General features: G+C 40.8%; 1 protein-coding gene across 1 annotated transcript in view; it reads right to left on the bottom strand.

Annotated features, from left to right (window-relative positions):
- Window positions 1–17381, bottom strand: part of KCNMA1 (potassium calcium-activated channel subfamily M alpha 1) — a gene marked incomplete at its 3' end in the record, with an annotated part of 543667 nt that overhangs the window by 14505 nt on the left and 511781 nt on the right. Inside the window, exon 32 of the mRNA XM_021712861.1 lies at window positions 9634–9727. Coding sequence (XP_021568536.1) covers window positions 9634–9727 — 94 coding nt within the window. The remainder of the gene's footprint in view (window positions 1–9633; window positions 9728–17381) is intronic.

Raw genomic sequence — 17381 nt, 5'->3', positions numbered from 1 at the left:
TCAAGTTGTGAATGCAAAAGAAAAGTTATTGAAGAAATTAAAAGTGCAATCCAGTGAGCACTGAATGATAAGAAAGCAAATCAGTCTTATTGCTGATGTGAAGAAAGTTTGAGTGATCTGCATAGAAGGTCAAACAAGCCACAATATTCCCTTAAGCCAAAGCCTAATCTAAAGAAAAGCCTAACTCCCTTCAAGTCAAAGAGGGCTGAGAGTGGTGAGGAAGCTGCAGAAACAAAGGTGGAAGCTAGCAGTTCATGAGATATAAGGAAAGATGCCATCTTTATAACATTAAAGTGCAAGGTGAAGCAGCAAGTGCTGATGGAGAAACTGCAGCAAGTTACCCAGAAGATCTAGCTAAGATAATTGATAAAGATGGTTACACTAAGCAACAGAGTTGCAATGGAGACAAAACAGACTTCTGCTGAAAAAGATGCCATCAAGTACTTTCATAGAGAGAAGCCAATGCCTAGCTTCAAAGCTTCAAAGTACAGGATGACCTTTTTCTTAAGGGCTAATGCAGCAGGTGACTTTAAGTTGAAGCCAATGCTCACCGACCATTCTGAAAATTTGGGGGCTCTTAAGTATTATGCTAAATCTACTCTGATTGTGCTCTATCCATAGAAAATCAAAGCTTTAAGACAACACATCTATACATCAGTATGATTTACTGAATATTTTAAGCCCATTTTTGAGACCTACTACTCAGAAAAAAAGATTCCTTTCAAAATCTTACCGCTCATTGCAGCTGATCACCCAAGAGCAAATTAATTTTATTCTCCTGCCTGCAAATGCAACAACCATTCCACAGCCCATGGGTCAAAAAATAATTTAGACTTTCAAGTCTTATTATTAAGAAAGAAAACTACAGGTAGGTTGTAAGGGCCTAGTTAACATAGACAGTGATTCCTTTGATGTACCTGGATAAAATAAATAGAAAACCTTCTGAAAAGGATTTATCATTCTAGAAGTCATTAAGAACACTTACAACTTTTAGGAGAATGCCAAAACATCAACGTTAACAAGAGTTTGGAAAAAGTTGATTCCAACTCTCTTTGTGGCTCAGAGGGATTCAGTAGAGGGAATAAATGCAGATATGGCAGAAATAGCAAGAGAACGAGAATTATAAGTGAAGCCTGAAGATGTGACTGAATTGCTGTAATCTCATAATAGAACTTGAAAGGATCAGGAGTTCTTTCTTGCTGAAGAGCAAATAAAATGATTTTCTGAGATGGATTCTACTCCTGGTAAAGATGGTGTGAACACTGCTGAATTGACAACATAGGATTTAGAATATTACATAAACTTAGTTGATAAAGTAGTGGCAGGCTATGAGAGGATGAACTCCAATTTTTAAAGAAGTGCTACTGTAGGTAAAATGCTAACCAACAGCATTACATGCTACAGAGAAATCTTTTGTGAAAGGAAGAATCAATCGATGTAGCCATCTTCATTGTTGTCTCATTTTAAAACTTTGCCACAGCAACCTTCAGCAACTATCCCCCGATCAGTCAGTGGCCATCAACACTTAGGCAAGAACCTCTAAAGATTATGAGTCACTGAAGGCCCAGGTGATCACTAACATTTTTTAGCAATTAAGTATTTTAAATTAAGATATGTACATTTTTAGACACAATACTATTATACATTTGATAGACTCCATTGTAGTATAAACATAACTTTTATATGTTATATGACACTGGGAAGCCAAAAAAATTTGTGTGACTAGCTTTATTGTGATATTAACTTTGCTGTGCTGGTATGAAACTGAACCTACAATATCTCCAAGGTAAGTCTATAAAAGATCTTTGTTTTGAGAGTTTGTAGAGCAAGAAATGCCACTTGCCATCAATTAATCTCAAGAAGTGAACTAAATGCTCTGCTACAGCAGAAACACAAAAAGCTTGCCTTGAAGACAACTGCCTAAAGCAAAACCACAAATCCCTTTTCTAGCAAACCTGCTGGGAGGAAGCTGGTATTATATTTTAAAGAGCACAATTCCCCTTATAGGCAAAGGCAGCAAATTCTAGTTTGTTCTGTGACATCAGATGCTGGACTTCAGAAATGTACATTAAAGTACAAGTAGCTAAACATACAAACAACAAAATTATAAAAGAAGGAAGTTATAAAATGGCTTAAAAGTTGCATCCTTTTCTCTGTATGATTTTCAAAATTTTGTGTCTCACCACATGATAAGACCTTTTCTGTCATTACAAGCATCCCATTCAAATTCAGGGCAACCCTACAGAAGTCTCCCAACTGGGAGATGGGAGGCTTGATAAAATGTAGACAAATTTCTCATCCTTCTGCAGGCTTTTCATCCAAGCAGCAAATACTGACTTTACTGAGCATCTATTATGTCAGGCACCATGGCAAGGATATCAGGATATTTCTCAGGCTTCACAGTTGGGCTCAAATGCTCCTCATACAACCATCATTCTGGACAACCACAAAGATAGAACTTGTCTTCCCTTCATAGAAACTCCAATAGAAGTGTGAGATACTCCTTCAGAGATAATAATTTGCATGTTTGTCTCATCTATTAGATGGTGAGCTTCTTTAGAGTAAAGATCTTCTATTTTTCTCTTCCATATATTTCAGAACTAGAAGAGGACACAACCAAACTAAAAAAAGAAGCTGGCAAGTGATCTCCTGTCTCTGAACACTCTTGAATTAGACCTTTTATCGAGATCAACAAATGTGCCCGGTAAGGGTTTCTTTATTTTTGATATCTTACAACAATTTGGAACAACCAGGGTTTTTGCACTGTTTTTCACTTCCAGGAATGGTATATGAATTAGAACATAGAGCATTCATTATTAAAAAAGGCATCATGATGTGAAGGGTGATTCTAAATAATATCTAACCAGTCAAGGCTGCCTGGAGTTTGCCTGGAGCCAGCTGCTATAACTAATCAGCAGAGAGGACTCGTGTGATGTCGACAGTGGTCAAGACAGATGTTCTTAATTAAGCAACTATGTAGAGCTCCAGTGCAATGTCTGAACATTTCTGAGAGGTAAGACCCTATCATTTCACTGCTCTGATTCATAACTGTGGTTCTCAAAGTTTAGCCCTAGACCAGTCATATCAGCACCACCTGAAAGTTTGATAGAAATGCAAAGTCTCGAGCTCCAACCCAGATCTGCTCAATCCGAGCGTGTAGGGCTGTAGTCCAGCAAGCTATGTTTGAACAAAGCCCTCCAGGTGATTCTGACACCTACTAAAGTATGAGAACCACCACTATCAACGTTTGCTCAGATGGAGAATCTAGGTGGTTTGAGTACCCGCTATCAGCAACACACAGACTGGGAGGCTATTGCTCTATTCATCAGGGCCAGAGCTATAGCAAAGAAAGGGCAGTGTCTCAGGTGCAAAACTGAGGGAGGTACCTCACATCCTGGTTGCCTATCATTCTCTGTGACTCTCTGGAACTTGAGGCACTGCAGGGATTCTTAGCCTGGATACTACACTAATAGGACTCTCTCCTGCTGACCTCTTTCCATGAGCTAATCAGAGCTGTCCTCTCTTTCCATGAGCTAATCAGCAAATAAACAAACATAAATAAGCAAATTAAACAGTAGTTCTTATAAAATGCAACACTAATAATCATAATTCTGCGTTCTACCCTTCTTATTCCCCATCTCTTCTTCTGCTCCATAGAAAACAACACAGCATCTAGTCACTAAGTCCTGAGGGCAATGTTCAGGAGTGTAGGCCCACACAGGTGGGTCTCAGCCTGTGTCAGACATCAGAGGGTGGATTAGTTCTCAGGTGGTCTCCTCAAAAGGACTACTTGAGTTTTCAACAACATAAATGGTTCCAACTGGATCTGCCTCATTCGTGGGTGCCTTTGGCTTCTGGGTGAATACTATTTCCTGCAACTTTGCAAAGATCCTGACGTGTGGACTCTGGTTCCTGCCTTAACTCATGCTTCAATGTGACTTCCACTCTCCTGACTAGGATGATTGCCCCGAGACACTGCCCATCACTCTGCCCCCATCCCCCACCTGATGACCATCCCTGCAGCCACCTTGACAAAACTCTTAGGTCAGATTCTAGCCACTCTAGGAGAGTTAGGGTCCTTTTTTCAGCTTCTCTGCATCTATCTACTCGCATTATTTTCCCTGCTGCCACCTAAGATATCATCACTTGTTAGGCTGCCAGCAACTTCAAAAGAAGATGGAAATTATTGCCTTTATGTTTGAGAGACAGCCCAGGAGAACCAACATATTTGTCAGTCCTAGAGGAGATTCTTCAAGATGTTCTTAAAATAAGAGAACAAGGCCATGACCCTCTGTTGAGCATGAACTTGTCAGGGACCTGTGTCTGGTCCACCCAAGCTTTGGTACCATGACTGACTATTTCTTTCTTCTCCAGTCCTCGCAGGGGAGGCTGTCATATGCTGTTAGTTTGTACATTAAGAGGTGAATTTACTTAGCTAAGCTGTCTTTGCCTTCCTCCTTTCTTCTGCCCAGTGGAAGGAATTATGAGGGTGGCATCCTATCCCCAACTCTGACTTGGCTCAGGCCATTTTGCCATTTTCTATTAGTAGAACCTTTCATCCTGTCAGGCTCTGATGTGGAAAGTCCTAACAAAACAACCCCATGGAAGGTATAAGTCAAAGAGAGGCAGTGAGACTTAACAAGCAGATGAGTTTATTTCACTTAATGATCAGTCAGCTCCCCAGAGAATAAACTATTTTCCTCAAATCTTGTTTCCCCTCCCATTCAGGAAACTAATGTCTAATGTTTTCTGGGTCTCCCGACATGAAACTCTCCTCAACATTTTCAAGTTATCAGTTTTGGGTGTCATTAATTATCCTTGCTAGCCTAGCTGGGGGCTATCTCTTTGTGTACACTGTCTTTCTGACACAACCTACATAAGTCCTCATTGCCCATGCTACTCTACCTTACTCCAACTCTCAGGACTGGTCAGGAATATATGCGTCCTTCTTAGGAGAACTGTCCATCCCAGTCCTGCTCCACTATTCTACAGCAAACCCTGAATGGCATGGCACCCACAGGACTTGGCAAAGGCTGGGGTTGGGAGGGTCTTCTCTTTCATACCTCTGTGTTTACATATCATGTGCCTCAGAAAAGCCCCAATGGAAGGTTCCAAACTCTCCTTATACTGCCCCAGTGACTCTCCAAAAACACAAGTTGGAGTACCACCTCCTCAAAAATCTGTAAGCGTTCTCCGATACCTATGACAGGCAAAACCTTCATGTTTGGATGCCAGAATATTCTGACATTCTCAACTACAGCTATGTCCTCCAAGGAACCTTGGCTCCAGTCACACCAAGTCATCTACTGTGATCTAAGCACTTTCCTAGTTCCTCTATCTTCCTAGTTAGGTAAGACTTAATTAGATTTCCTAGAAGTTACATCTCTGCACCTAAGCTTCCTCATTTGTAAAATGGGAGGAAGAGTAATACCTACTCATAGAGTCGTAGTTAGGATTCACTGAGTCACAGGCATATACTCTTGGAATGATGCCTGGGACCTGGTAAAAAATACACAGGAGTAGGCAATATTATTAGTAGAGAATTAATCTCATCATACAGGGCAATGTTCTATGAGACTTCCTTCATAAACTAGGCTCAGCAACCCCCAAACCAGAGGCAAAGACAGCTCATTCTGTCCTCACAGCCCATGCCCATAGAATCTCCTAGTCATTTGTACTCTATTTTGTGCTTGTATGGGCTTGTCTGTCTCCTATGTTAACCTGTAAGCATTTTGGAAGCATGGATCTAGTCCAATCCATCTTACTTTAGATAGATCCCTTAAGGAATTTCCACAACATCTTGAATGCAGTAGGTTCTCACTCAATACTTGTGAGATGAGACTTAATCTGAGAAAAGGAATAAAAGCAGGCAGCTGAAGTGTATGGACTTTTTGGATTGCATGTAAGGATACAGCATGAGACCCAGGCATTTACTCTTCGCTGTCTACCCACCGAGGAATAGTCTCATCATCCAAAAGGCATTTATAGATGCAACTATTTGAAGGGGTCTCTGGAATGAACTGAATGTGATCGTAACTAGGGATCCTGAATGGGGATTTCAGGAAGCCATGAGTCTGTCTCAACTGTCATCAAAATGGGATCCAGTGTACTTTTATTTTTTTCTAGAGAGACTTCTTAGAGCTCCTTCATTGAATGTTTAATGGAGTCTGTAGGGCCTCCAAATTATATATATATAAAAACAAAAACCCTTGACTTAGCTATTTAGAGACAAAGTCCATGCCCCTAGGGACTATACAACTGAAGAGAGACATGGCTATCCTTACAAGGCACAAACCCACTAACCAGGGACAACTGGGCACTGAGTGCTTGGTGATTTTACTGAAAAACTAAAAGAAGTATCTTCAATAATTCCATGTTAAGAGACCAGTGGGGAGGGAAAATAACAGACAGATAGTGTCAGGGACTTGGGAACCTCCTGGCTCACTCCTCTTCAGTGGGTGTGGAGCCAAAGGTGATCCATCATTATACACGTCCTTGGCTTGGAGCACAGACACTCACCATTTGGTTCGGTCTGGCTTTGAGGATTGTTTTCTGTCAGGGTGACTAAAAAACATACTTCCTCAGGATCCAGACACACAAAATGAGGCTGTTCATCTAATGATCGTGTAGAGAGTTAAGTGACACTTAAACACCAGGGTAAGCCTGATACAGAACAAAGGGGAGACAAAGACCATTAGTACAGCGTCCCTATTGCATTTCCTGCTGGCAGATGATTTGGAAGAAACCTTCACTCAGGAGCCCGTTTTATTTGCAGAAGTCTCAGTGATAAATTAAAGCCCATCCTAGCCCATTCTGAGCCCTCTGGTTTCTCTTGGAGCTATTCCTATCACTGCCCATAGGCCACTAAAACCTGCCCACATTCAGAATGATTGATTCTGCTCAAACAGCAAGTCACAAACTCATGTCGAAAAACCCACTTCAAATAAGTCATTAGCTTCCTTTATGGATGTTTCAGGTCATGAAGAATAGGACCTGGGAGTCTCATCTTCCGTAGAGAAGAAAGGGGGTGTCTGAAGAGGTGGGAGCAACACAAAAAGCCACAGGAGCTGGGTGAGCCCCTCTGTTTTCTGCCAGTCAACAAAAGGGATTTAGCAAAAATAGACCCACAACCCCTTCACCAGTGCCAGATATTCAAATGAAAACCAAATGGTCCTGGGGTCCTTCATCTATACACGGGAAGTGAAGGGAAAGGGAAAGGATTAAGCAGAGGTCCATCTTTGTCCCTGTGTCAGACAGACCATGGGGAGTACCTGGGACATAGAAAGTCATGGTAAAGGAAGAGTGTGTAAGACTTTTTCACCTGTCATAGGATGTCCCAGTGCTGTTGAACTGCAAGGGAGACCTTGGTGGACTGGTGGGAAAAAGCAACCCAGTGACAGTAGTTGTGGCCTTAGCAGAGCCCAAAGGCACCAACACAAAAAGCCTGAGTTCTGTAGCTTGGCAAGTTTCCGCTCACCACCTGACCCACGTTTAGCAATTCTGATGTACCACGGAGCAGACAGCTCCAGCCTGGGATGACTGTCTCCCTCAGTCCCTCTCCGGCAGGCAATGAAAGCAAGATCCACTTTGAAAATTCTCCCCCATCATGCAAACTGACATAGGCATGCTTTTCAAAAACCCACAGCCAATCTGTTGATCATTACTTATTTACAAAGGCCTTCGGGCAGAAAGTCCTGTAAAAACCATACTTGATACAGTATACACTAGCTTTTTCTGCTTGTGGAAAAAAAGTCCCCCCAAGGCTACCTCAAACCATCACTTTCTATTGCACATAAAATGTAGCGTGTAACACTAAAGTATTTAATATATATGGTATAATATATCTACAGGAAAGGCATTTGTGTAGAAGTATGTTACCCTGGATTTGGTAATTTGATGTTTTGCTGAAGGCTACGACTTAAAAAAGCCTCCACCTCATACAGAAGACCTGTCATCTTGGTACCCAAGAGCCAACAGAATAAAGAAGTACCCTTAAGCAGCAAAACTTTGACACAGCTTTGAAGCATATGAAAACAGTATAACTCCTCAGAATTATTATTACTCAAGATCAAAGAAATGAGCCATACTTTACATAGCAAACAGGGACAGGGAATTTGGCTCCAAAGGTTTCAGATTTTTCAGTCTTCTCTTTATTTATTTATTTGCATCTCTAAATTTAGGCAAAGGAAAGAGCCTGGGCTTTTCTCTACTTTAAATGGGTATAACTATTAGCATTAGATAAGGCGCTTACCCAAAGGTAAGTAAATAGGAAATGAATGCTGCTAGCATGACAACTGGCATCATAAAAATGAGAATCTTGGCAGTTGGCACATTTCATTCCTCCTTGTAAACTGTAAACAAGCATGTAAATCAGCAACACCCAAGTAAAGCTGGGTGAGGGGGAAGGCAGAGAACACTTAAGGAAATATTTAACAGGAATGAATGTTCTTGATGGAAAAGGAGAAAGGGTGGGGTGAGTCTTCTGCTGAGAACCTGTGTCCTCGATCACATGAAGCACTGCCCTTTCCTATGTTCAAGAAAGGTGGATATGGAGGGCCAGGGAGATACAAATGTGATTGAAAATGGAAAATAGATATTATCATTATTGTATTTTGATAACCAAAAGGAAGATAGTGGCCAATGGCCATGAAAAAAGGAAAGTTAAGCCAAGATGGCAGGTATTTCCGTGACAGTAAGCATTTAGGAAGGACAGCGCACATCCGAAATCACTCCTATTTCATTTGGGTGTTAGAGAGACAGGATGTTGGAGGAAATAAGTGCTGGGGTCGGCAGATGAATTGAAGACAAAAAGAAGGAATGAAAGATGACTACACCAAGAAAAGAAATCTGTAGTACTCCTGAAATTGGATGTCACTTGCTATATGCTAAAGGAAACTGTCATCAGGAAGGAAGAAGGAGGGAGGGAAGAAGGAAGAACAAAAAAGGGAGGAAGGTGGAAGGGAAGAGGGAAGGGAGGGAAAAGAAAAGAAAGAAAGAAGCGAGCGTGCGCATGGATGCTGTATTTCATAATTAATATTGCTTTTAGCCTGAGCAGAACTGGATTACTTTTGAACTTTGCTTTGGCAAGTCCGCAGATTATTAGACTTTTTTATCAGTCAAAATCAATTAACAGAAATTTGATTTCAATCGACAGGATAAAAGGAAGGTAATCTTCAGGTTCATTTTTGATTGTGATGATACATCTCACATATGGCCTTAAGTACAGAAAACAGTCCTCCGAGGGACTCCAGCAGAAAGAGACTTGCCGCAGGCAACCTAACCACATGAGTTCCTCTGATTGGTTACCGCCGTCATTAGTGCCACTGCTGTTTAGGAACTACACACAGACAGGACATGGTGACAGCTAAGACTTTAAAGCCTATGTATTTTTCAAACAGCTTTTCAAACTGTTTTTCATGACAGAATTTTTTCAGCTCTATCATTAACTGCTGACAAGCTGACAGAATAAATACTCCAGCCTTTAAGAAGCCATCTAACGATCTTGCTCCCCTCCCCCTGCCTGGTGCTTCCTGGGGAGGGGGAGGCTGTGGGCCTGGCAGGGTGAGGAGGGGGCGATGGGAGGAAGAGAAGGAGCTAAGAGGGAACCCGTGTGCAGCCAACCCCTCTCCTTACCTCATCAGCTTTGGCGAAGAGTTGGGTGAGTTCCGCATGCCTCCGTTCCGTTGCTTTTTTTTTGGTGATAGCGTTGATGGCTGCTCATCTTCAACTGGAAATACAGGCAACTCATGAGATTATGAACAGTTTGAGGGCAGACCATGAAATACAGGAAAAATATCAAAGGACACACACTCAAGGCTCAGTCACGCACTATGAATTCATGGCTGTCTTTTAGGACCCAATGACAAAGACCAAATGTGTTAGTCAAAAAGGCCAGCTTAGAGAAGGTGAAAGCATCACCTCTTTACACCCCAGCCTTTGCACATGCACTTTAAACAGACTAAAATGGTTTGTACACACTCTGCCATAAGAAGAAAAAATATCATGATTTATATGTATGTAAAAAAGTATACATATAGGAATAGCCAATCATTATTCTTAGAGTTAATTTTGGTTACTATGTTTTCCCCGGTAATCGAATGAGTTTTCTGGTAACCAAAATCAGAAATAAAATTGTATTTGAAATATCAGCATAACTGCCAGCCTGCTGCTTCTTCAGATGAACCAACTTAACTGGTTCCTAATCCTGCATGCCAAAGAAAAAGCCTTGAAAAGAGGTTAGGATTCAAGACCTTAATAGCCAATGTTTCCATCAGTCAGGACGGGGAACATTGGCGCATGCTGGCTCAAGAATCTCCAGCCCAACTCAGTTCTTATCCCTCCAACTGCCAAGCGGGCTGTGCAAATGGAGTCCTTTCTTAACACAAGACTGGGAGGACCGAGGCTGGCAAAGTTGTAGAAGAGCCCAGGAATGAAGGTTGCCATTGAATGAAATCTCTGATGATGTGGCGGCAGGGGGGAAGAGGGGACAGAAATGGAGGGCAGCACTGGAGATTGGAAACCAAAAGCTGTTTTCCAAATGTCTAAACCACACATATCGCTAAGCAATGTAAAGCGCCACTCACAAACAACACAGCACACTCTACTGCTCTTTGCCCAAAGACACCCACTAATAAGCTTTGCATCATGCTTCTTTTTAAGAGAGCTGCTTGATAATTAGCAGACGCGTACCCAGCCTGTCACCCAAGGGCATCAGCAGCAAAATTCTAGTCCTCCTCTCCCCACCCCCATAATTCAGGCTAAAGCTGTAATGTCAAAAAGGAAAAATAGGATCTTCAGATTCTTATAGTTGACTGCAACACAGACTAGGAAGAAGCACCTCTGAAACTCAGAATGCAGAGCAGTTACCTTAAAGCTAAGAAGAGAAATATTAGCAGTGATGACATCAAAAGCAGCTTGATATATGTTAATGGTGTATGAGTCTTAGATGGAGGAGAAAATGCCATCTCAGCTACTTGGTATTATCCAGGAAGACCCATATTAGAGCTTGCATTATATGGTACTTCCCTGAAAACCCTATATATATTTAGTAGGTTATGATACATCATTCCAAAGGGATTTTAGTAATCCAACTATACCCTCCAAATCTGCTTTAGTGTATTATACTTTTTAAACTCCTCTATTCAACTGCCAGTCTGGGATTGTCTAAAATCTGGCTGACACAGGGAAAGGTAACAAGAATGTGGTGTGAAGTGAGTGTGATAGTATGACCAGAAGTAATGAAGGCAAGAAAGCACCTGCAAAATGCCTACTCCCTCTACCACCTGCTCCCCCCCACCCCTAAGCTCCCACTCAGGCTGCAACCCTATCAGTCACTTAGAGCTCCAGGCAGGGACTATGTGGCTGGGAGGATATCACATCTTATCAGAAATGAGTATCCAAAGCAAATCACATAGAGACTAAACAGCACTTAAAAGATTAAGGGAAATAAATACAAGCCACATAAATGGCATTGAAAAAAAATCACTTAAAGTTGATATGCATCTCTCAGCAAGCAAACAGGCACTCTGATCTTGACCTGAATTCATCTTCCTTTCACAGGATAGGGGACTGGGCATCCGAGGCAATAAAAAGGTAGTAAGGCAGCAAGGGTGTATGTGTGTGTGTGTGTGTGTGTGTGTGTGTGTGTGTGTGTGTGTGTGTGTGTAGGTATCCTTTTGCACTTTCCCCATTTTAGAGTGGAGTAGAAAGTCTTGCACTGACTTCACCCATAATACAAGGTCATCTTTTAATACGGGCCACTTGAAACTGATGTATTATGTTCAGGGTGACCTAGATTAGCTGTGTAGCATGCTGGACAAAATAACATGTGTGATTTTGTGTGTGTGCATGTGGGTAGGTCTAGTAGGGGGTGTAAGTTCTGTTTTTCTCTTAAGATTATAATTCAATAAGCCTTAGGGTTATAATTCAATATCCAAAGGCCTTTTATCTAACCTAGTCTACCATGGCTTGCTTTATTCAAGGTCACCAGATGTTACCATGGTTGTGTCCAGTTATACAATGAGTCTTTAGGAGTTAAGATCTGAACAGAAGTCACCCTCTGAAGCATGTCTGTTGGATTCTTTTGCTTAACTTTTGTTTCCCCATTTGCAGTGAGCCTCCAATAAATAATCCTCTTTGGTCAAGTAGCTGTTATCCTTACACCTTGTTGCTGTTTACCTGCAGCGGTCTTCATATGGGAAACTTGCAAGTTAATACCTGTTAGCCAGCCCCAGGGAGACACCTCATTTTAGTAGTAAAGTAGTAAAGTTATGCCTCTTTCTATGCAAAGAAACTATTTTCATCATAACTGAGAAAGATCATCTATCATAATCATACTGCATTTAAACCAGGATTTGTTTTCTTAAATGAAACTTGTTTTTGAAGGTTTTCTCCTGCATTCACAGCCTGAAAATGCAGATCTGTTCCCTGAAGAGACAGGAAAATGTCTCCAGCTTAAATATATGAACGTTGTGTAATGGAGACCATTACATATGACTTAGGTCCCACAAGAGAAGCAGTGATAACATTCTTTCTGATAAGTAGGGTATAAACCATATTTAATTATTATCCTTTATGCGGATTCTATAAATTTCTGCATATTTAAAGAAAGCAGATCTAGGAAAACTTTTAGTTAAGCTATAAAATATAATTTTCATTTCATGGCTTTTGTGACTACATGAGAGGAATAAAAATGGAATTAAAAGGGAGACAAATTTACTTACTTTCATGAAAGACAAATGTGGTGAAGTAAAGGGCCACTAGCTCATGACAGTGCACATTTACAGGATCATATTTAACCAACTTTTTGGCTAATTACAATATACCTCTATCTTGAGTATTTTCACTTTCCTTCATGCTGTGAAAGCCACATGAAGATATGATCCTTTAAAGAAACCTGACTTCTTTAAAGCACAAACAAGTTCAGGAATCTAACGTGGAATTTTTATAGGAGCTGAACTCTATCCAGTCTCCAAGTACTCATAAAATTCAAGGGCTTGTTTTTGCACATCCCTAAGTATAACACTTAATGTGCTGTTGTAACTTCCCAGCGCTCCCTTGTCTAATAGGCACTGAATCTAACAGTTTTACAGTTTGGGAAGACTCAGTGCTAGAAAAATGTCAGGCAAGTCTAATGAGGCTTCAGATCCCCTGGTTTGCACTATAGTTTAATTTAAAGTTACAATGATGTTTTAACATGTTTGCTTATACTTGACTAAAGAGGATTCGTTATTTCAATGACATAACCTCCAGACAATGTTCTGGGAATTGATTTAAGATGTGGTGGTAATTCCAACAGCCTAAATGCAGAGTTGAACATCTGTAACAATATTTTATTCGACTTTTCGTCAGCATTCTGTTTTCAAGCAAAAGCAAGGCAACGTCTTCCAGAAACACTGGCCAGAACTCTGGACTTACTTCAAAATGATCATACATTTTACTAGATTGTTTTTAAGAACGCTTTCTTTATCAGTTCAGGCAGATTGCAGACACTGTGACAAGGTTTACCAATGCCTCTTTACAAGTCCTTGGAGTGAAATGAGCAATTATTCCAACTATCTGCTTTTCCTAATAGTGCAATGCCTGCATACAACGAACCCAAAACTCAGCTCCAGGCTGGGACAAATTCCCTCTTCCCTATTTCCTCAGTGAGATTTAAGGGGATGATGCCCTTTGAGACTTAAAGGTGAATTTGTTGGCTGGAGTTAAAAAAAAAAAAACAGTTCAAAGCAAATAAACTCGGAAATGTAATAAAAGGCAAATAACCCATAAACATGAGTCAACCGGCTATCTCCATTACGTTATTAATCACCACATCTGGAGAAACCCACATCTGTACACACTTAGCAGGTCATTAGTAATGTCATATTCACACTGGAATCACTCAGAGTAAGAGTCATGCAAAGTGGTTTGAACACAAAGGCATCTAGCTAACAGGGCTTCCGACTGAAGTCTTGCGCAAGCTGCTAGTTTCGGAGTGGGATCGTTTTAATTATTATTTATTGCTTTTTATGAGTTTTCCTTTTGCTATTTTGCTGCCCGACAAGCTAAATGCATGCTGAAATCCACAGTATTACATCTCTCTCCTTCGACTGAGATCAGCATGTTAAAGTAGAACATTGAGGGGTGCAGGGCAGTTATTAAAAATTGGGATGGGTCCCAGTCCTCCTTCACCTGGCTCAGTCACAAGCCCAGAACTGGGAGTTGCGTTCTTGAACTCAAATGGGTCTTTGGGATAGCGTGATCTAGCTGCAACCTTGACTGCCAAACAATAAGGAGAAAAGAAAATGGAAATTAATCCTTAGTGAAATTTTTTTTGTAGAAAAGTTCCAAACCAATTTTAACATTGAATAACTTTGAATGAAAGTAGAAGTTTCTCCCTCACAGCTGAATTGAAGTTTTTTTTTTCTTCTTTTCTTTTACCCTGATGACTTCCTGAAAATCTTTTTGCTGTTTTATTGTCATGGATGTTAGTGGGGATAATATCTGTGGAAATTCAGAAGACAATCTTCTTTGTGCAATAAATTCCAAAAATATGTAGGATTCCCCTCTTGTTCACAACATGCAGAAAACTCAGATTCAACAGAATCAAGCCCACTATCTTCTGAAATTTGCTAAAAAGAATTCTACTAAGTAATCACTATATTACAAGTTATTAACCCTTGGTGTTAAACTACTGCTTTCTGTCTCAAACTGCTGGCTTAGTCAGCCCCCTTGGTTGTAACAGCACTGCCTAGTTCACACTAAATGCCCTAGGTAGCCACTTCTCAGAAAGAGGGATGTGTGGCATCTTATCTCCTACCCTCAGCGGCATCCATTAAAATTGGGTGTGTGTTCTTAGTCTTTCATGCTACAAATGCTGTTTTACTAAAATTAAGGGTAAGGAGTGAAGGTAATATTGCTGGAATAGAGTGTGCATTTAATTTTCTGTAGGTTTATCAAACTTCCCCCAAGAAAAATTATCTAAATCATAGTAACACAGTCATTTTGCAACATGTAATTCACCACAGACAAAACTTGAAAGCTGACCTAACCTCTCTCTGATATGGTTGTCTAAGACTTTCACCAAAAAGTCTGGGCTAGTTAACTCTTAAGTCTTACAATGTGGTCACAAGAGTGCAGTCCTTGGATTGGAGCATGGAATGGCATCTACTTCACAGAGACACATTTCCTGTCCTGCAATCATAGCTACCAGAACCCTGGCTGGCTGTCACACAACCAGATTGGTGAGAGGGTGTGGATGTTTCCTTAAGCAAAGATAGAAAAACAACAATAAATGCCAGATAAACAACTCATACTGTGAGTTTGGTATTATAATTATTATAAAGGAGCACTTGACTGCTGTTTCAGGATGGATCCCACAGTGGGGAATGTCATGTGTCCATCAAAGAGGCTGAGTAGCAGCCTGGCTCAGTGGCTCAGCCTGTAATCCTGCACCTTTGGGAGGCTGAGGTGAGTGGATTGCCTGAGCCTGCGGGTTCGAGATCTGCCTGGGTAGCGAGACCTCATCTCTACAATAAATCAAAAAATCAGCTGGGCGTGGTAGCACATGCCTGTAATTCCGGCTACTTGGAAGGCTGAGGCAGAAGGATTGCCGGAGCCCAGCAGGCAAGGCTGCGGTGGCTGGGAGCGGCCATGGCACTCCAGTCTGGGTGACCGAGTGACACTCCAACTCAAAAAAAAAAAAAGAGGCTGAGTAGCTAAGCACGGGTAGGATAAGGTAAACCGGACATAGAAGCCAAATTCTATGCTCAGAGGGGTAGTGAGCAGATCAATATTAAAGTGCAGGGGAGTTAAAGTGGATGATATCCTTGAACTGAGAGTTTCTGGTCTGACAAACTTGGAAGAGCATATATAACCAAGAAGTGTGATGAACATGTTGCAGTATTCATGCTAAAATCAATCTATGAATCATTTTTTGAAACATCATGGCTAATATTAATATACAAATAATGAAAAGATGAAGGATACTGTCCCTTAAAAGAAACCCTAACAATCATAATATCCCAAAATTAAAAATCACATTACACATACATGATCCGGCAGGATAATTTTACAACTTCTAGCTGAGAAGTATAAAATACATTTATTTGGAAAACCCAGAGGGAATAGGTTTTTAAAAATCTCTGTCATGCGAAATAAAAATAAAAGAGCATTTCCAAATGGCCTGTACTGGCCTAAGGACAGGCACAAAGAATGCCCGCCCCATGGTGGGCTGCCAGGGCAAGGAAGGAGGGCTTGTTGGAGCTTGAACATTTCTGGCTTTTGTGGAGCTAATAGGAGAATGGGAAGGGAGAATTTAAGGAACAATGGATTACATAGAAGCTAATCACAGGGTATATTTCTGGCTCTATTCACTGCCTAGGAAACCTGAATTGTGTAAGTTTGAGTCCATCAACACAGAGTAATGAAAGAATGCAGCCCCTACATGGGAGAGAGAAAAAAACACTATATCAATATATTAACAGAATCTGCATGACCTGAAACACAATGTTCTCTACAAAATATTACAGACTGAATGGACCCGTTAGATTAAAATTGGGAAAATCAGACTTGCCCGTGGCACCCACACCACCTCTTCCAACCCCTGTCAATTCCAGTCTCAAACTATGCTCTGTATATATCCTTATAGGAGTCTAACATGCATCAGAGACCCCTGTCTCTTGAATCTCAGCTCATATATCTTCACCTGAAAACTTCACCTGCAGTAATCAATTGCCCAACACTCTGCCCTGTTCAGTATTCAGTAGAAAATTCCTTCCTGGTCGCCATTGGGCCTTTTCTTTCTTTTTTTCTATAACAGATTGTCTCTGTCACCCTAAGGGTAAAGAAACATCTCAAGCAAAGATCAGTAGGTATTAGCTTCTTAGAGATGAGACACAGAGATGAACAGTGAAATATACAATTGAAATGAGAAATGCAAGATTACCTCTGAATTATTGCTACAGAGTAGAGTTCACAGATTGGAAAGATAGTAGGAGGTGACTGTTACTTTGTTTGAATCAAACTGGGGGTAAAATATACAAGAATCAAATAAAAACAGCCCTTTTCAATTTTTCTTCTCTCCCTATGCCCTTCTGCCAACACCAACCAGATGATGAGGGCTTTGAGGCCAAAAGGTAAACCCAACTGCTTTTGGTAGCCCTACTACTACATGTTTGTGGGGGATAACTTTTAGAGTAGGGATGGAACCTGCCAAGTCCCTGGTGCCAACAGCTGCCTTCTTCTAATTTTTATCAAGTTCAGGGGTCAACAAACTATAGCCTGCCATGTGTTTTTGTACGGTTCATGAGCTAAAAATAAACTTTACATTTTAAAGTGACTTGGGGGAAAATTCCAAGAAGAAGAATATTTTGTAACGTATTAAAATGATATGAAATTTG

The sequence above is a fragment of the Carlito syrichta genome, unplaced genomic scaffold, assembly GCF_000164805.1.
Source record: "Carlito syrichta isolate Samal-C Ts95f unplaced genomic scaffold, Tarsius_syrichta-2.0.1 Scaffold303673, whole genome shotgun sequence".
Lineage (NCBI taxonomy): Eukaryota > Metazoa > Chordata > Mammalia > Primates > Tarsiidae > Carlito > Carlito syrichta.
This window is presented reverse-complemented; position numbering and strand designations above follow the sequence as displayed.